Below are 20,641 nucleotides of genomic sequence, written 5' to 3'. Positions count from 1 at the left end.
AATTAAAAATATATGGTATATAATTCATAGAATTTGTGAAGATTCACGACGAGAAAGATCAAAAGTGTACATTTCATTTAATTGGAGGTTAAATGACGATATAATTTGGCTCTATGCAAGCAGAATTATTGAAAACAAATAAACTAATCAAATGAATAAGATAGAAATCTCAACAAGTTCCTGGGTCAATCTCCTTATATGGTCTTGGATAATCCCCTCCTCCTGAGTTAAGCTTTACGTAATTCCATTTACTTTGTTTTGTCCATAATCTTTGTTATTATTAGTCTTTTTGGACTTAAGACTAAAATACAATATTCTAAACGATAAAGTCAGGTGCATTCAAGATTTAAAGTTACTAAGTTTAATATGCAGAAGGGTTCATTACATATGTAACAAATTTATTTAACCTTAGATAACTAGTCCAAGATCCACGTATGAGGATATACAATCTAAATATATTTTTTGGGGATAAGACAAAGAACATTCTTCTTATGCATGGTAATTCCAGGCCTAACGTTTGTGTCAATGTCTTCTTTTTTCATCCCATAAGGTAATTCCCAATCAAATGAATAAAGAAGATTTGACAATGCAAGTTCCACTGATGCAATCCCAAGTGTCATCCCTGGGCACCCTCTTCTTCTTGCTCCAAATGGAATCAACTCAAAATCTTGACCCTTAAAATCGATATCACTATTCAAGAATCTCTCTGACATAAATTCTTCTGGATTTTCCCATATTTCAGGATCTCTTGCAATAGCCCATGAGTTCACATGAACTATAGTTTTTGGTTGAATTTCATACCCTTCTAGTGTGGATTTTTTCATTGATTCTCTTGGTATTAGGGTTGGAACTGATGGATATAATCTAAATGTCTCTTTTATTACTGCTTTGAAATAAGACATATTTTGTATATCATCTTCATTCACAATGCCTTTGTTCCCAATTGATTTTCTAATTTCTTCTTGAACTTTCTTCATGGCTTTTGGATTTTTCATCAAGGCTGTCATTGTCCATATTACTGTAGCCGCACTAGTTTCTGATCCCGCAAGTAACACATTCTACAAAGAAAGAAAACAAATATTTAAGGGTGTACCTATTTATACAATACATATATAATTTTCTGATGAAAGATGTTCTACTGACCATCCTTTACTCTATGTGGCTACGCTAATATATTGTTATCCAAGTCACTCCATTTAAGATCAATTCAATATTGTATCATAAAAAGTTTTAAAATGAAAAGAAAAAATTGACAAAGAAAAAAGAATGTGTGTTTTTGAGAGCTTAAAGACATAAGAGATTACCATAACAATTGCTTTTATATCCTCCATAGTGAGATCAATTGGTGTTGATTTCTCTTTCTTCAATTGTAGCAAAATATCAAGAATGTTCCCTTCCATGGATTTTGGCCTATTGGGATTAAGATGCTGCTCAATGAGTTTTTCATAAAACTCATCAAAACCTTTAAAATTCTTCTCAAGTCTACTAATATTTCCAAATAATTTATCAATCAAGCTTAAAGAAGGAAAAAAATCAGAGATAAAGAAGCTAGTCAGCAATTCTCCAGATTCTCCTAAAAGAAAATTAAACCTCTCACTTTCATGTGATTCTTCATCATACCTAATACCAAAAGCAACTCTGAACATAATCTTACTACTTAGTAAAATCATTAAATTGCTCAAATTGGTGATTTGTGAAGTCACAACTTGTTGAGATATTTTCTTGATCAATCTTGATACTTCATCTTCACGAATTGGACTAAATAATTGTACTTTCTTGAGACTAAACAGATGAAGAACACAAATTTTTCGCATTTCTCTCCAAGAGTCATTGTAAGGTGCAAAGACTATGTCACGACCATTGTAAGACAATTTTTGCTGGCCAAGAATAGAAGCTCTACTACAGAATACTAAATCTTGTGTTTTCAATACTTCTTTTGCTAATTTTGTTGAAGAAATTACAATTATTGGAGTAGAACCAATTTTTAATGAAAAGATTTTTCCATATTTTTTGGAAAGTTTCCAAAAATAGAGATGAGGGGTTAAACTATCAAATTGATGCAAATTTCCAATGAATGGCAACCCTAAAGGACCTGGTGGCAAATTGTTTTTGCCACTTATTTTGGCTTTAAGAAGAAGAAAAATAAGAATGATAGGGAAGGCTACAAAGAATAAAAAGAACATCATTAAGTTGTCCAACTTTACAAAATACTTGTCACTTGATATGTTTTTTATATATATAAATGGATCTTGGGTTAGACTATTTATACTTATATTACAAAAATAGTCAAATTATAAGAATGACCATTTTATATATGTAGCCACCTAAGCATACTGGTGATCTTGAAGTCTTCCTTCTATTCTTCTTTTAAATCCTTCGAGTTCATGATGGTTGGAAGAATGCTCCAACATCCTTGATTGTCATTACTTTCCTTATATCCATTTAAGCATGTTATGGATTTTAAAAACGTAACCCTTAACCAGAGGTCTCGGGTTCGAGTCCTGGCAGTATGGAGAAAATTTTGTTGGGAGTGTCACCTAGAATGGGCCCTACAATGTGCGATCTGGATTTAATCAGGGGTGATTAATAGTTTTCCGACTATGGTAGTCGACGATTTAGGTAGTCTAACGGTTAGGTCTAGTTTTATATGTTTTAAATACTATATATAGTCGGCAAATATCTTCTGACTTTCAATATGCTGATTACTTAAAAATAGTCGGAAAGTCATCACAAAATTCCATTTTTCGATTACATTTCGAGTATTTTTTGCAGTTGAGCAAACAACTGAACAAATTTATAACTATTATTATAAGTAATAATTCATAACAAGTGAAATTAGTTAATTACTTCAAAAAGGCAGAGTGTCTTAGACATAAATACTCAAATAAACTTTTTTGCAATTACTTGCAACAATTTCTCCCTCAATCTCTGCAAACCACTTATAATTTTCTTTTGAATTTTTAAGGTTGCTAATTAAGGTACGTTACGTGAATATAATAACTCATGAAAATGACATTTTGAGCTCGTTTAATTTCTAATATGTGTCTCAACAGCATAGCCTAGATAGAATTAGCCCTTATATATAGATTGATCAAAAATTAAAACTTTCTTCTCTAGCAATAAATATTTTGCACATTTTCAAGATATTTTGCCGAAGGCTATATATAGGTTGAATGAATAAGTATCTTGCAGGGTTACATAATACGCTAAATGATATATGGAATATAATTCATTAAATTTGTGAAGATTCACAAACAGAAAGATCAAAAGTGTACATTTCATTTAATTGATCAAGCTAAGGTTAAATGTTGATATAATTTGGTTATGTGCAACCGTAATTATTGAAAACAAATTGACTAATAATCAAATTAATAAGATAGAAATCTCAACAATTCAGTTCCTTGGTCTCCTTATATGATCACGATTCACGGTCAATCCCTTTCTTGTGAGCTAGCTTTAGGTGATTCTGGTCAAGCCTTTGACACACCGAGCTGAATCCTTATCCACGTTTTCAAAGTTTATGATGGGAATTTAACACAAATCTGAAAGTCTCATAGCTCAACTCGCGATCAATTCTGACTTGATCATGAACAAACATACGCGGGGTTTTTGTCTCCCCTGCTTCTGTGTCATCGAAATAAAGATGCATTTGATCAATATGAGTTACAACAACAAGAAATTCACAATATGAATAAGAAACAGAGTTATACCTTTGTCCGAACAGTGCTTAGCTTTTTTTCTTTATAATGAGGTCTATACGATCACATCCTTCAATCGCTTCAACTTCTTCCTTAATTTTCATAGCTGAAGCCTCGAGAAATTTGTTGTTGCACCTAATCAACTTAATTTGTTTCAGTGTTGGAATATCCGCGAAACTAAGAGGGATCTCCTTGGGCTGCATAGAGTCTTTTATAACAAGTGTTTCAAGCAATGGAAAAGATTCCTCTGAGGCATCCCACGTTGAGACGCGTAACTTCACCAGTTTCAAGACCTTAAGTTTATGGAACGTGATATGTCTAAGGCACCACTCATTTGATTTATAACAACTATATGGATCCACTCTTAATTGGAGATACTCAAGATTTGGAAGTCCTGCAATGACGGAAATCGTGCTTTCTATATTTAAGCTAAATAAAGAAGTTCCTCTTAGTACCAACTTCTTTAAATTTGAAGGCAACTGCAACCCAGATAGTAGTATAGACCATTGAAAGGAAACACGAAGTATTTGAAGCTCAGTAAGACTTTCCAGTTTGAGACAAATATCCGGAGAATCAACCCAAGAAGTAACTACATTAATAGATTTGTCACCTTTAAACGTGATGTCAAGTTCTTGAAGATTAGGACACCTACATAATAACACATCCGCGCTATCAACTTGATCAAATGGAAACTCAACTCCCCTTAATATCCTCAAATTTTCCAATTTAGACGATTCTTCAAATTAAGATTTGTTGCTTATTGTTTTCGAATTCAGCTTTACCAATCTCAACATGCCTTAGTTTTTCCATTTTCCAAAAACTCGATGGTAACACTGTAAGCTTGGATAAACCCCTCAGAAGTAGAGTTTCCAGATGGGGCAGATGTGATTCTGAATGACAATAGAATTCATCTGTGGAAACTGCGAGGTACTTCAGGTGAATTAGTGGTTTCAATGTAGCTGACGAAAAATGAGGCATTTGATGAGAACTCAAATCCAAGACCTTAAGAAGTCCCACTTTAAAAACATGAGTACCAATTACTGATCCATTTGTCGTTATCAACGACCTCAAGTGTTGGTGAAAAGGCTCCCGTGTTTTGGTGCTCGGAGATACAAACTTGGAAAGCTCATTACTGAAACTAACGCTCACTCGACTTTCCTTCCATTCAAAAGGTTGAAGCTGGCTATAATGTCCCTTCACTGCCCGCATAAAATTTTCTTCTCTACTCTTCTCCAAGCAAAAGTGAAGCACTACATCATGAACCTCGCAAACTTTGACTTTACCATTGTATCTTCTCCTTGAAACCATTACCACGTTACTGCTAATGAGATCCATCAAGTAACCTTCAGCAGATTCAATGTTCTGCACGAACCCTTCCGCGATCCATAGACTTATCAATTTAGACACTGGAATTCTTGCATCCTCCGGAAACATCCCCATGTAAAGAAGACACGGCTTTAAAAAATCTGGTAAGTTATCATAACTTAACTGCATCGTCGAAAGACCATATCCTTCAGCTTCACCAAGATAGGAAAGCAGAGAATTTTTAACCTCATGCCACCAAGAGGCTTCCATTTTATTCCTTTCGATAATTCCAGCTAATAAGATAATCACCAGAGGCAATCCTTTGCATTTTTCTGCAATTTCTTGACTCACATCTTGTAGTTTACGTGGACAATCTTCCTTTTCGAAAACTCTTTTCTGCAACAATTTGCAGCTGTCATCTGGTGTGAGGAACAGAAGGAAATAAAGATCGGTATAGTGCTTGACTTGTTCACCTACTTTCTCAAGTCGAGTTGTTACAACAATTCTGCTTCTATTTTCGTCATCAGGGAAACAAAGACATAAGTCATCCCATACCGTACAGTCCCACATATCATCCAATACAATGAGATATCTCCTTCCCATTAGGCTTTTCCTCAACTTGTCCGCGAGGATGTCATCCTTATCTCCATTGTCCTTGGAACCAGTCACTTGACTGAAAATATCTTGTAATATCTCTCTCCGGTGATATGTTTGGGTAATGATGCACCATGCTTGAACATCGAAGCGAGAAACAATGTAGTCATTATTATACTTTCTAGCACAAGTTGTTTTACCTTGCCCCCCCATCCCAACAATAGGGATGACATCTAGCTCACTTGTCCCTCGAGTCAGATACTGAATTAGTTTTTCTGATATTATCTCAAAACCAAATATCTCCTCATCATCACTCACAGGATTGCTACGTCGAGTAATTGGCAGATACTTAGATGATTCTACCACATTACAAGGTCTAAGAGCAACGTCCACCGACCACATCTCAGTCACCTCCACATTAATGTGCTTGATCTCTTTTAGGATTGTATGAAGTGAGCAAAAAATATGCCAAAAAACATTATACTGGACAAGTATAGAGTCAATTGCAACTTCAGCTTCATATGCCAAATTGATAGTACGCCTCCGGAGATCTTTAAGAATTTCATGTTCATGGTGCACCTTTGCCTCATTTTGAAAATGGATGATAAAGTTGAAAGCTCCGTTTCTAAAATCGATGTAAGAGATGATAGCTCTTTCTCTAAATTACCAAAAAGAGGTTTCTTCAAGAAATCTAAACCAGATTCAGATTTTGACATCTCATTCAGTTTCCTTAAAAGAGAATCCAGAAAGCTCAATCCACCAACAGTCGGAAAGTACTGAGATGTAGTGAATTTTAAGGATTTGTAGTACGTCTCCACTTGTGCCTTCAGATCTTTAGTTTTCTCCAATATCTGTATCGAGCAAACATTTATTTTGCTAGTGTCATCTTTGTTTATAGATCTCGGAAGAAGCTTTTGAATTACATATAGAATATCAACCGCTATAGCTCCAACCTTTTCCATAACCTCATCCAACCAGTTACCATCAATAACATGATATGACACTTCAGCATTAAGGAAAACCAACAAGATCTCTATTGCCACATCAATATTTCGAGAAGAGACATTATTAGGAAAGTTCTCGAGCTTTATGTTTCTGAGATACACCACCAGACTGTGGAGATGATGTGAAAATCCTTTTGGTAGTTTCTTGTCCTTGAAAGTTTTTGATTGAACGAATTTTGAAGCCTTTAGTTCGCCAAGAAAAATCTTCTTCATTTCCAGCTCCACGAGCACAATCAGGCATAACAGATACAGAGGTTTATTCAATATATCATCCTCAGCCTCATTATTATTATTTACAAACTCAGCAACATAAACCGAAACATCCAGACAAAACTGTCCCACATTGTTAGCCATGAACTGAATTCGAGTCTTCAAACATTCCAGCTTCTCATAGTCAACGCAACCATTTATCTCTGTGGCATATAAGTATCTCAAAAATCTCATTTTCTTTTGAACGATTTTCAGTTGCTTTATAAATCGTTTTATCCCAAGGATTTCTTCTAGGCACATCAGTACATCATTTAGATTCTTTCTGAGGCAATCCATATATTCTGACAGATCAGAATCATTCAACTCATAATCATACCTTTAAATGGTAATATTACCATCAGTAAATTTCAGCAACTCTGATACTAGTCGTTCCAGATTAACATTAATTTTACATTCATCTAGAATTCCATCGAATACCCTGTGAAGCATCTCACAATCAATTTGGCATTCTTTACGAGTTTGACTAAGGAATCAGGCAAAAGAACATGATGATACTTTGTAAACGTTCTCCAAAATCTTAGCTCCATTTCAAGAATCTCGATTTCATCAATAGTGTCAACATGTAGATCACGTCCGTTTTTAATCCTTCTTAGGTGATCTAACATTTCTTCAATTTCATTTAGAGCCATCTTCTGTAGATAAAGTTCAAAATTCCTGCAAGCTCACCAATTCTTCGAATATTAATTCACTAAGAGGAACAGTTTTATTCATGTCTTTCAATATCTACTGTTTTAAGCTATGTTAATGCTTATGCTCTACTATAAAATTAACTTTTAGCGGCAATAAATTAACTGTTGCTAATTCATTTACAATAAATTTAACATTTACTAAGCTTCCACTATGAGTAGAGTCTGAGGAAGGACCGGACCACAAGGGTCTATTATACTCAGCCTTACCCTGCATTTCTGCGAGAGGCTATGAAGCTTGAACCCATGACCTCCTACTCACTTGAAAGAAACTTTATCAGTTACGTCAAGGCTCATTTGTTAACTTCTACGTTAATTAAGAAGAAAAGAAAGGCTTGGAAATTTGTGTAACAGTGGAACAGTGGAAGTGCGTTGAATCAAGAACATATAGTATGGTTCGATGATCTTGTTTGTGATTTTAGCAGAGTTTCAAAGGATAAATAACTCAACTTTCAACCAAGTGCACCATTTGTCTACATATATACATAAAATACCTAGTTTTACGAAGACAACACAGATTCACGTGCCCCAATTTTTATCTATAAACTCACCCCTGCATTATGAGAATTTAAAACAAGTTTTACAAACCTTGAGAATTTTGTAAAAATTTGAGTAGGTATTAAATGGTAGAAAAACAAAAAGTTAAAAGTACTCACCTTAATGATGAATTGGATTTGCCAATAAATTGAGTTTTCTAGTGTCTGAAATTATGAAATTTGTATTTAAACTCCATACAAGTGCAAAGCTACATATATGCCCCACCTTATCTTATCATCTGCTCTCTAGATCTCCTCCTCCTTTCTTTTAATTTTACAAATAAGTACAGAGAAAAGTGTCACATACCTTATATGTTTTACGTTGTTTGTTTTATTTTCCTTTTTGACACGTTTGAAACCATAAGACTAAAAGGCATTCTGGTACGTTAAGCCTATTTTTAATTCAAGACCTTGAGATTCAAAAGTCTTTATTTTCTTAAATTTTGTATCTAATAAAAAACTAGACAAACAAATTGAGACTAAGAGAGTAATGGCCTTTCATGTACCCAAATTACCCCTGTTTTCTCTTGACCAATTAACCTTTTCGTCATATAATATAATAATACAGCCAGGGCAAGCATGGAATTATGCAATAATAAGAAAGAAGATGTTATGTTATACATAATTCGAGCAGAAAGTAATGAATTCAGCGGAATTCACACACTCGCCTAAGATACATTACTAAGGATAGTCTACATGAATCTATAGATAATTCTTAGGAATAAGGCAAAGGTCATTTTTCTTATGCATGGTAATTCCAGGCTTAACATTTGTGTCAATATCCTCTTTTTTCATCCCACAAGGCAACTCCCAATCAAACGCGTAAAGAAGATTTGATAATGCAAGTTCCATCGATGCAACTCCAAGTGCAATCCCTGGACATCCTCTTCTTCCTGCTCCAAATGGAATTAACTCAAAGTCTTGTCCTTTGAAATCGATGTCACTATTCAAGAATCTCTCGGGTATAAATTCTTCTGGATTTTCCCATATTTCAGGATCTCGTGCAATAGCCCATGCATTAACATTAATTATAGTTCCTGGTTGAATTTCATACCCTTCTAGTATGGATTTTTCCATTGATTCTCTTGGCAGTAGGAGTGGAACTGATGGATACAATCTAAATGACTCTTTTATCACTGCTTTGAAATAGGGAAGATTTTGGATATCGTCTTCATTCAATATATCGCGTTTCTTTTTGAATGATTTTCTCATTTCTTCTTGAACTTTTTTCATAGCTTTTGGATTCTTCATCAAGGCTGTCATTGTCCATATTACTGCAGCGGCACTAGTGTCTGATCCTGCAAGTAACACATTCTACAAAGAAAAAAATAATTAGAAATATCAATTCACGAGGAAGTTTCAAGCTGGGAATGTGAACCGCATGTGTGCTACCTACCCATCAACATATATATATATATAGAGAGAAAGCGCACGTGTGTTCCATGTGAATTTTTATAGATATGTTAGAATGACTAAAATTTTATGGAAATATATATGTAAAGAGCAGGTAATGAGTAATATAATACAACAATTATAAATAAATCTTTAATAATATAAACAAAAAAACCGCCAAATGAAGGGCATATTTTGATGTTTCAAATTAAATTTGTTTTAATCAACCAACTGTAACTTTTGAACTTTGGTTAATAGTAGCAAACTTTCAATTAAGTCACAAATGGCTAATTTGAGCGCAAATAAGAATACAGACTTGCGGCAATAAAGCATTCATAGAAAACTAAATTAAGAAGTCTAATAGAGGAAAAACACACAAAAATAGAGAAGGAAAAAAATACAATGTATACATACTTGTTAAGACTTTGATCGTAATAATATAGATGGAAAAACAAACACAAAATTAGTACATAATTTTTCGAGTTCTTATCGACTCTTTCTCCCATATCCTATCAAAATTCAAGAGTCTGATTCATATACTTTAACTACTTTAACTATAGAATAAAAATGATAACCTTGGTAGTAGTTTCATGAAATAAAAAAGTTGAATTTATATAGACAGAAATGAAGGAATACCAAAAGATATCATAAAATTTTAAATTAAATATTTAGAGGTTATGGTTATGAAAAAGATGAGAGTTATGGATATCAAAAGTATAAAAATTGAATAAGTAATTAGATATGAGGTATGAATATGAATATCTAAACCAATAATGTGTGTGTCTCCATTTTGTGGCTTTGCACCATTTTAAATTATTAAATTTCTTTATTTATCTTAAAGGATAATACTTTATCCACATAAATTATATTATTTATAAGAATAGTTACGAAAACGGTTATGAGAAGAAAAGTTGACTAATTTATGTAGAGATTTTTGGATTTTTAATTTATTATTATATACATATAGATTAGAGATGATAAATATTATTAAATTAGATATTTTAATTAGGAATTAATCTAAGGAAGTACAAAAGTCATTAACATGTTAATTAAAATTATACAATTTAATATTTAAATTTAACAGTTAAATGTTTTATAACATTTTAATTTATAATAGGAGTAAAACTGTAATTCAATTTTTAACTTTTTTTGTTCCCACTTATAGTAATACTAGTCCTTGGACACGTGCAAAAGCACGTGTATTCCATACAATTTTAAACTACACAAACACACACAGTCAAATGTGAACTTGTGTGCTCCAAACATAGTCCATGTCCACACTTCAAAGTTCAAATATGCAAAGAATTTCACAGATCAATTACTTCTATCTGAATTTGAGTTTTATTACAACATAAGCTTTTCAGAAATACATATTATACTAAAAGAAGTGAATATTCTGCTAGCTTAGCAATAATACAAAAAGTGGTAAATATATGTAGCTAAATCAATTGGAATAGATTTACCTGAAGTAGACTCTTCTTGGAGGAGAAATCTAATCGAAAGAAGGCAAATGGAATAACGGGACAAACACACCTTATGATGCACTTTATAGAGTATTTTAAAGAATATGAAAAGATTGACCATACTAAATATCATGGAGAAGATAAACTACACATATGTACAACCAATAAAAATCAAGAAATTTAATATTAATATAAATGAAGAATGTAAAAAGACTCTATGGAAGATGAAAGAAAGAAAATTTAACGAGTGAAATAATTTAGGGAACCTATACACATGTGACCAGACCATAATTAATTGTTGTTACACAATGCCTTCCTCGCCCTCACCAAACGTTTTTGTTCCTCTAAACATGTAGTGAAGGAGAAGGTGAAAGAGATAAAAAAATTATGGCAGTAAACATTTTCAGAAAGCAAGCATTAATATAGTATTTGGATTCATTGAATTTGAGGGGCTAATGAATTTTGTTATATTTTCTTATGTAAACAAAAGTTATTTAAATGAAGATTTGCTTTTACTTCAAGGATAAAATTGTAAACTAACTTTTGATTCATTACTATTATGGATATTAATTATTATTTATGAATAATAACTCAACTTTATAGGGTTATTTTGGTATTTCAACTTTTAACTTTTTTTTAATCCATTTTAGTGAAATAATTAATAATTAATAATGATATTATTGTAGTAACTCAACTTTATAGGATTCTTTTGGTATTTCAGCTTTTAACTTTTTTTGTTCCCACTTTTAATATATATATATTATAAGATAATTTAATTTTACCAAGTATATAATTCATCATTAGTTTGTGCTAATTATAACAGAAGAAAATCAAAAGTACAACTATTGCAAGCTTCCATAGTAAGTATTTATTGAAGCAATTACTTAGCATTTAATATAATGTTAATTTACCAAGTATATAATTCATCATTAGTCTGTGCTAATTATAACAGAAGAAAATCAAAAGTACAACTATTGCAAGCTTCCATAGTTAAGTATTTATTGAAGCAATTACTTAGCATTTAATATAATGTTATGAATATAATTCATCTGAAAAAATTTTTATACCTTTGCACGGTAGGAGTAACTGAGGTACACTTAAGGGTCATTTTAACTGTTGCAAAACTTTTGATTTCCTTTTGTCATTTAATATAGGATATCATCCAATTGTACAAATATTCATTGTATCTATATTAATTCATGTCATAGATTGTGAGTTCTCCATTTTTAGAATATTAATATTATTATTATAAATATATTATGATATTTATTATAATTAATGTGTATTTATATTTTTGTTCATAAATATGTAATAATAGTGTTTAATAGAAAATACAATAGTTTTATTTATATTTAATGTATATTTACATTTTTGTCCATAAAGATTATGATATTATAAGGATATTTTTGTAATTCAACTTTTGACATAAAGACTTCCCACTTATAATATAAAATATATATATATATATATATATTTCTCAATTCCGTCCTAGATTATTCATTGCGCTCCATTAAAGCTAGTCTCGATGCAATATTATTTGACTTCAAAAAAGAAAAATATATAAGTGCTTCTATCACTAAAATAATATATAGTAAAATTTCTATATTTCTATTGGCATATAAATCAGGACTAAAAGATTTTAACAAACATTATACCTAGAATCAACATATTAGCATCATTAAAATTCTAATTGTGTGAACTTGCTGACAAATGTGGGTTCCATGTTTGGATAAAAGATAAGGTTTAGTATAGGTTGACAGCCGGTACCGTGTAAAACTAAAACTCCAATTGTGTGACTTTGCTGACAAATGTGGCTCCCATGTTTGGATAAAAGATGAGGTTCACTATAGGTTGACAACTAGTGTAAAACTAATATACCTATGATAAATCATATATATATATATATATATTACTAAGAAGATTACCATGACAATTGCTTTTATGTCCTCCAAAGTGAGATCAATTGGTGTTAATTTATCTCTCTTCAATTGGAGCAAAAGATCAAGAATGTCCCCTTCCATGGATTTTGGCCTATTGGGATCAACATGCTTCTCAACGAGTTCTTCATAAAACTCATCCAAATCCTTGAAATTCTTCTCAAGTCTATTTGTCAATCCAGTGAATTTATCAATCCAACCTAAATAAGGAAAAAAGTCAGAAACATAAAAGCTAGTCAACATTGTTGCAGATTCTTCTAAAAGTTCATCAAATCTCCTCTTTTCATGTGCTTCTTCATCAAACCTAATGCCAAAAGCAACTCTACAAATAATCGTAGTACTTAGTGAAATCATTAAATTGCTCAAATTAGTTATTTGCGAAACACTAGCTTGTTGAGATATTTTCTTGATCATTCTCGAGACTTCATCTTCGCGAATTGGACTAAATAATTTCACTTTCTTGTGACTAAATAGATGAAGAACACTTATTTTTCTCATTTCTCTCCAATAATCATTGTAGCGTTGAAAGACTATGTCGCGACCATTGTAAGACAATTTTTGCTGCCCAAGATGAGAAGGTCTACTACAAAATACTAGATCTTGTGTTTTCAACACTTTTTTTGCCAATTTTGCTGAAGAAATTACAATTATTGGAGTAGAGCCAAATTTCAATGAAAATATTTTTCCATATTTCTTGGAAAGTTTCCAAAAATAGATATGAGGGGCTAAACTATCAAATTGATGCAAATTTCCAATGAATGGAAGGCCAATAGGACCTGGTGGCAGATTGTTTTTGCTACTCTTTTTGGCTTTAGAAAGAAGAAAAATAAGAAGGATAGGAAAGGCTACAAAGAGTAGAAAGAGTATCATTTTGTTTAACTTTGCGAAATACTAGTCACTTGAGATGTCATATATATAAATTAAAGGGAAAAGGGTAAAAAATGTCCTTAAACTAGTGAAAGGAATAAAAATGTCCTTCGTTTATAATTTGACTAAAAAATGTCTTTATTGTCAATACTTTGGTCCAAAAATGTTCTTGCAGTCAATACTTTGGTCCAGAAATGCCCCTATAGTTACAAAATGGGTCAAAAATGCCCTTTTCCGAATAAATATAATATTGTTTTTTTTTTAAACACATTTTCTTCCTAATTAAAATATTATTAAAAACACTATTCTTGTTTTCTTTCTTCTATTAAATCACTTTAACAAATAAAAATGTAGGAAATATTATTTTTCTTCGTAATCTCATTTTATCAATTAAAATAGAATAATTTCATGTACCCTTTCGACAAATAATATATGTCATATATATATATATATATATATAAATCATAGTATATCCATCATTAAATTATATTTATATAACGATAAAAATAATGATAATAAAATAAAAAATATTTTCATTTTTTTTAATTGAAGTAAGATAAACATTTGCTAATTTAAAAAAACATTAATAGAAAAATGAAGTGTTAAAAAGAAAATAATAATATATTTATTTGTAAAATGGGCATTTTTGATCCATTAAATAACAATAAGGACATTTTTGGACCAAAGTATTGACGGCAAGGGCATTTTTGGATCAAACTACAAACGGAGGGCATTTTTGTTCCTTTCGCATAGTTTAAAGAGCATTTTGAACTATTGACGGTAAGAGCATTTTTGAGCCAAACTATAAACTGAGGACATTTTTATTCCTTTCATATAGTTTAAGGGCATTTTTGACATTTTTCCCTAAATAAAATACTAATATAATAGATGTTGGCTAGACTTTTCTTTTTATATTTTTTTCACTGATACCATAAAAAAGTAATAGTGTGGTCACCTAAAATATATAGTACCTAACCATACAATTGGAACAGTGGAACTGGTTACTTAGAAAATAATGCTAGTTGCTAGTATGTTTTGGTCATGCTTATTTTCCGTGAAAGTACTTTTTGGAGAATAGCGAGGGCCAGGTCTTGATGTAGAAAGGAGCTCTCAAGCTGAGGCGAAGAAGAAAGCTTACGATTTTGTTGGTGTGAAGTGAGCTCTAACAATTGAAGCCTCCGCAGTGGCGGACCTATGTAGTCACTTACGGGTAATTAAGCACCCACTACCTTTTGTGTCAACATTCTTATTTATGTACAAAATTTAGAAATGTATTGAAATATATTAACTGAGCACCCATTATATGTAGCATTTTCCCAGCTAAAAATAGTTGAGCACCCATGATACAAAATTTCTGGATCCGTCACTGAGCCTCCGGCTTGAGCGTGGTGAAGCAAGGGGTCAGTGAGATCGATCCCGATCAATGCAGTTAGTAGTTTCTTCAACAATTCTAAAGTGTTTGATTAATAAATTTAATAAAATTACTTTTATAAATATTAGAGTAACATTTTTTGCTTGTCTAAGGTTCCATAAGTGCTTTTGAGAAAAACTATTTTTTTTCACAATAATTCAGAAGCTTTCATTTTCTTCCTAAAAAATTGGCAAAACATCTCAACTCTCTAAAATAAGCACATTTCTTTAAAAAATAAAGTGTATAAAACATTTTTAATTTTAAAAAAAAATTGGTCAAACAACCTATAACGCATATAACTTGCCGTAACATGTTAAATTGAACTGATAGTGTAAAAACAAATTATGTTGTCAATGTATATTAGTTAAATTCTTGATTATGTGATGAGTACTAATTATATTAGCAGTCTAATCTTTCAATGCTTAGATGTGGGTGCTTGGATTGACTTATTTTTAGTGGTTTTTGGATTTTAAACTATTTTTTAGAAGTGTATGGGCAACTTAAGCACTTTTTTCAGATCGAAAAAGTAGCAAAAAAAAAATCAAAAATCAAAAGTTGGGTGTCTCTAACGTATGAATTTTACTTTTGACTTATAAGTAACTTTTAAAAAGCCCATTCAAACACCCCCTTAATCCCTCATGTGTAATTTACTACTATAGAGTCTTAATTAACATGTTAATTGTGGGTAATAAATGATAATCTTTTTATTGATATGTGTGAAGCAAGAAGAAATGTCATAATCCATAGTTCAAAATAAACGAAACATTGCATTTATAAACTCACCTCTCAATGATTATTTTTTCCTATGATAAAAGGGGATAAAATTCTATGGTTAAAAATTGGAGAGTGAGTTGGATTTTTTTGTGCACAAATTGAAGTTGGTCAAGAATGTACTACTCATAATTTTTATCATTTCAATTAAACCATATGAAATAGTCATAAAATGGAAATTATGAAAGTGAAAGTGGGACCAAATATTTTTTGGAATAACTAGTTAGTGTACATACCTTCAAGTAATTGTAACTTCTTTTTTTCAAAGAAAAAAACCATGGCATAGCATTACATGCTCACTATATGCAATCAATATATTAGACATATTGAAAGAAGAAAGAATTATCATCTCATTATCTATCGACGTGAATTTTTTTTTTATTCTTTAACAAACTTTCCTGACAATTATACTATTATATCTTCCCCAATTATAATACACCAGCCTAACTAAGGTTTATTGAATAGTTTCAAATAAACAAGAGTAGTGGAGAACTAAAGAAAATCATAATCAGTATGATTTTATTAAATCAAATTCACATTATTGAAAATATGTACACAGAATTCGAGTCGAAAGCAATGATAACTCACCCTAAATTATTGTGGAAGTGTATTTAGAAATATTTATTAGGGATAAGGCAAAGATCATTTTTCTTATGCATGGTGATTCCATGCCTAACATTTGTGTCAATGTCCTCTTTTTTCGATCCATAGGGTAACTCCCAATCAAACGCATAAAGAAGATTTGATAATGCAAGTTCTATGGCTGTAATTCCAAGTGTAATCCCGGGGCATCCTCTTCTTCCTGCTCCAAACGGAATTAACTGGTAATCTTCTTTCTTGAAATCAATATCGCTATTCAAAAATCTCTCAGGTATAAATTCTTTAGGATTTTCCCATATTTCAGGATCCCTTGCAATTGCCCATGCGTTAATATGAACTATAGTTCCTTGCTGAATTTCATACCCTTCTAGTGTGGATTTTTTCATTGATTCTCTTGGTATTAGGAGTGGATCTGGTGGATATAATCTAAATGTCTCTTTTATAACTGCTTTGAGATAAGACATATTTTGAATATCATCTTCATTCACAATGCCTTTGGTCCCAATTGATTTTCTAATTTCTTCTTGAACTTTCTTCATGACTTTTGGATTTTTCATCAAGGCTGTCATTGCCCATACTACTACAGCTGCACTAGTGTCTGATCCAGCAACCAACACATTCTACACAAAATTAACAGTGAATTAATAAGAAAAGAAATTTGTCAATGCAATGGACACATCTATGCTACATATTAGAGATGGCAAAATCAATTCATCTTTTAGTAATCCGCCCTACTAAATTTAAACGAGTTGTATATTGAATCTCTCTTTAATTGATCAATATGTGATATTCTAAATCCTCGTTACTAAAGCTCTTCTAGTTTAAGGATATCTCCAAAGTACCTATTACTATGTTCTTAATTTTAAGGAGGTGTTCGAGTTGGCTCTTAAAAGATGTTTGTAATTTTCTAGATTGATTTAATTCACTATATCTCTAGTGTTATACTAATGGGTTAAAATACTCAAATAGTGTAACAAGATGGGTCATATATTACAGTCCAAATTAGTTTTCAACTTTTTCTAGAAAGCAAAATATATAAAAGGATGGGAGGTTGTGTCATGGTGGGCGTATTGAATTATGACCCCTCATTTGACCGATCTTAATACAATTCATTTTAACTTAACTATATTTTGAACGATAATTTATGTTTGATTCAACCTGCCCATTTATTTGTCACCTCTACATTCGTACAAATGTACATATGTATATATATGCATATATAATTAAATATGTGTGCGAGCGCATGTACTACTAGATAGATTCGAGACATGGAAATTACCATTAGAAGTCCTTTTATGTCCTCCATAGTGAGATCAATTGGTGTTGATTGCTCTTTCTTCAATTGAAGCAAAAGATCAAGAATATCTCCTTCCATAGATTTTGGCCTATTGGGATTCTGATGTTGCTCAATGAGTTCTTCATAAAACTCATTCAAATTCTTGAAATTTCTCTCGAGTCTATCTGTCTGTCCAGTAAGTTTATCAATCCAACTTAAAGAAGGAAAAAAATCAGACACAAAAAAGGTAGCCATCATAGCTTGAGCCTCAGCTAAAAGATAATCAAATCTCTTTCTTTCGTGCGCTTCTTCATCAAACCTAACACCAAAAGCAACTCTACAAATTATCGTACTTGTTAATGAAATCATTAAACTACTCAAATTTGTAATTTGAGAAGACGCAGCTAGTTGAGATATTTTCTTGATCATTCTTGATACTTCATCTTCACGAATCGGACTAAAAGATTGTACCTTTTTTAGACTAAATAATTGAAGCACACAAATTTTTCTCATTTCTCTCCAATAGTCATTATAAGGTGCAAAGGCAATATCATGACCATTGTAAGACAATTTTTGTTGTCCAAGAAGAGAAGGTCTACTACAAAATACTAAATCTTGTGTCTTCAATACTTCTTTTGCTAATTTTGCTGAAGAAACTACCACCATAGTAGAAGAACCAAGTTTCAATGAGAAAAATTTTCCATATTTTTTAGAAAGTTTCAAAAAATAGAGATGAGGAGTTAAACTATCATATTGATGCAAATTTCCAATAAATGGAAGGCCTATAGGACCTGGTGGCAGATTTCTTTTTCCACTAAGGAGAAAAATGAGCAAAATTGGAAAGGCTACAAAGAGTAGAAGGAGAATCATTTTGTTGTCCAACTACACAAAATAATGCAAGTCACTTGAAATGGCCTACATATATAAAAAAAAAATGGATCTTTGGGTCAAACTTGTCCCTTTTTTTTTATATATATTAAAGATAAGGAGTATATGACTTCTGGTCAATATAATATAATTAAAAGAATTTTAGACTATCACGCCACCTAAAAAGATATACTATTCATTTCAATTTGCTTGACATATAAGTAATTATACATAACAAGAGGAACCATATACATGAAAAATAAGACGGACAACATGCGGCAAACAATTCCTCAATATCTTGTTTATTTGCAACAAAATATTTTTTTATATGTCAGTAAGCGTTATATTAAACTGATAATGTAAATCCTTAATAAGATGAATACTAAAAGGAGGAAAAAGAAGAAGAGTTATACATTTATAGAGCAACAACATTCGATCAAGTGGATTATTTAAATTTTTTTGTATTATGATGTCAACAGATAATATTATAAAATTATTATATAAAAAAATTTCATTTTACAAAAATAATTATAAATTCACGTACCCATATTATATCCTATAAATTCGTAGCCGGCAAAATGGACATTGCATCTATAAAATCACATCCTCTCCAGCATTGTTTAATGGTTAGCTAAGATTATGCCACGTCATCGCTATATGTAATCCAACGGCTTCTATTCATTGATAAATTACAAATATTAAGTGTATTTGATAGGAAGACAAATATTTTCAATGTTAAATAGAAAATGTCTGAAGTTTAATGGTTCATTGAACTATCGGATGCGTAGTATTAAAGAAAATAACATATTTAATGTTGTTAGGCTAATTAACTATTTAAGAGATGAATGAAATTACACGTAAAAGCTTTTTTATTAATTTGAATAAAAAATGTAAAATTGAAATTAATTATTAGAACTTAAAGTGTTCAATTGAAACAAAACTTAATTCGAATATCTAAAATATGAGAGATGTGAAGACGATGTGTGGTGGCAAGTGGCAACAAAGGAGTGAGGTTGAAAAGAGAAATTCATAGTGAATTATTATTGGCTTAAGTCATCCACAATCATTTAAAGTTGTCCGCATATTTCACTTAAACACCTCAATTAAGATTTGTACCTATTGAACTTATTTGTTCAAAAATCATTCTTATTAAACACAAAATATTGACATGGCAAAAAAAAGGTGTGTTTCACCCTTTTTAAACGCGTTAAACAGTTGAAATATTTTTTTTACTATTTTTTATTTTCCAACTTATACAACTATTATTAAAAAAAAAAAAAAAAACTAATTAGCAAAAATAAAAGAAAAAAGAAGAAGAAGAAAAGGCCCCATTTACAGCCAACTTGTCATAGAAATGTCATCTCTTTGCTATCATCTCCTTGCACCACACCCCCTCCACCTCTCTCTCTTTCTTTCTTTCTCTCACTCTCTCCATTTCTTTATGCTTTTTTCCTTCTTTAATTGTTTAGTTACTACATAGATCTAAGAGCCCATTTGGATTGACTTAAAAAAAATAACTTTTAAAAAGTAACTTTTTAAAGTGGAACTTATTTTTAAAATAAATAGTTATGTGTTTGGATAAAAGCGCTGCAGTTGAAAAAAAAACTGTTGATGTGTTTGACAAATAAGTGCTGGTAAACACTTTTTTTTAATCAAAATGTCTGAAATACCCTTAAAGTTGTTAACACGATAAAAAGTTGATTATTTTAAGGTTTTTATACTTAAAAAAAAAACATAATGATAATAATAATAATAATAAACATAAACATAATAATAATAATAAACATAATAATAATACGAATAATAATAATAATAATAAGAATAATAATAAGAATAAGAATAGTAATAAACATAATAATAAACATAATAATAATAATAATAAACATAATAATAATAAGAAGAATAAGAATAATAAGAATAATAATAAATATAATAATAATAAACATAATAATAATAATAATAAA

At 31.0% G+C, this 20,641-nt stretch overlaps 3 protein-coding genes and 1 pseudogene across 3 annotated transcripts; all 4 read right to left on the bottom strand.

Annotated features, from left to right (window-relative positions):
- Positions 1 to 411: 411 nt before the first annotated feature.
- On the bottom strand, positions 412 to 2,186 carry LOC102592164 (cytochrome P450 83B1-like). Its single transcript, XM_006358707.2, has 2 exons — positions 1,305 to 2,186; positions 412 to 1,058 (listed from the first exon to the last, which is right to left on the bottom strand). Exons 1-2 carry the CDS (start codon positions 2,184 to 2,186, stop codon positions 450 to 452), a joined length of 1,491 nt encoding a protein of 496 aa, XP_006358769.2. The 3' UTR covers positions 412 to 449.
- Positions 2,187 to 3,717: 1,531 nt separating this feature from the next.
- On the bottom strand, positions 3,718 to 8,307 carry LOC102592503 (putative late blight resistance protein homolog R1A-3; annotated as a pseudogene).
- A 351-nt stretch (positions 8,308 to 8,658) lies between these two features.
- On the bottom strand, positions 8,659 to 13,788 carry LOC102592842 (cytochrome P450 83B1-like). Its single transcript, XM_006358708.2, has 2 exons — positions 12,874 to 13,788; positions 8,659 to 9,407 (listed from the first exon to the last, which is right to left on the bottom strand). The coding sequence occupies exons 1-2, from the start codon at positions 13,753 to 13,755 to the stop codon at positions 8,796 to 8,798; spliced, it is 1,494 nt and encodes a 497-aa protein (XP_006358770.1). The 5' UTR covers positions 13,756 to 13,788; the 3' UTR covers positions 8,659 to 8,795.
- A 2,643-nt stretch (positions 13,789 to 16,431) lies between these two features.
- On the bottom strand, positions 16,432 to 18,697 carry LOC102591837 (cytochrome P450 83B1-like). Its single transcript, XM_006358706.2, has 2 exons — positions 17,814 to 18,697; positions 16,432 to 17,154 (listed from the first exon to the last, which is right to left on the bottom strand). Exons 1-2 carry the CDS (start codon positions 18,678 to 18,680, stop codon positions 16,546 to 16,548), a joined length of 1,476 nt encoding a protein of 491 aa, XP_006358768.1. The 5' UTR covers positions 18,681 to 18,697; the 3' UTR covers positions 16,432 to 16,545.
- Between the last annotated feature and the right edge of the window lie 1,944 nt (positions 18,698 to 20,641).

This window comes from Solanum tuberosum, unplaced genomic scaffold (assembly GCF_000226075.1).
Source record: "Solanum tuberosum cultivar DM 1-3 516 R44 unplaced genomic scaffold, SolTub_3.0 scf00280, whole genome shotgun sequence".
Taxonomy (NCBI): Eukaryota; Viridiplantae; Streptophyta; class Magnoliopsida; order Solanales; family Solanaceae; genus Solanum; species Solanum tuberosum.
This window is presented reverse-complemented; position numbering and strand designations above follow the sequence as displayed.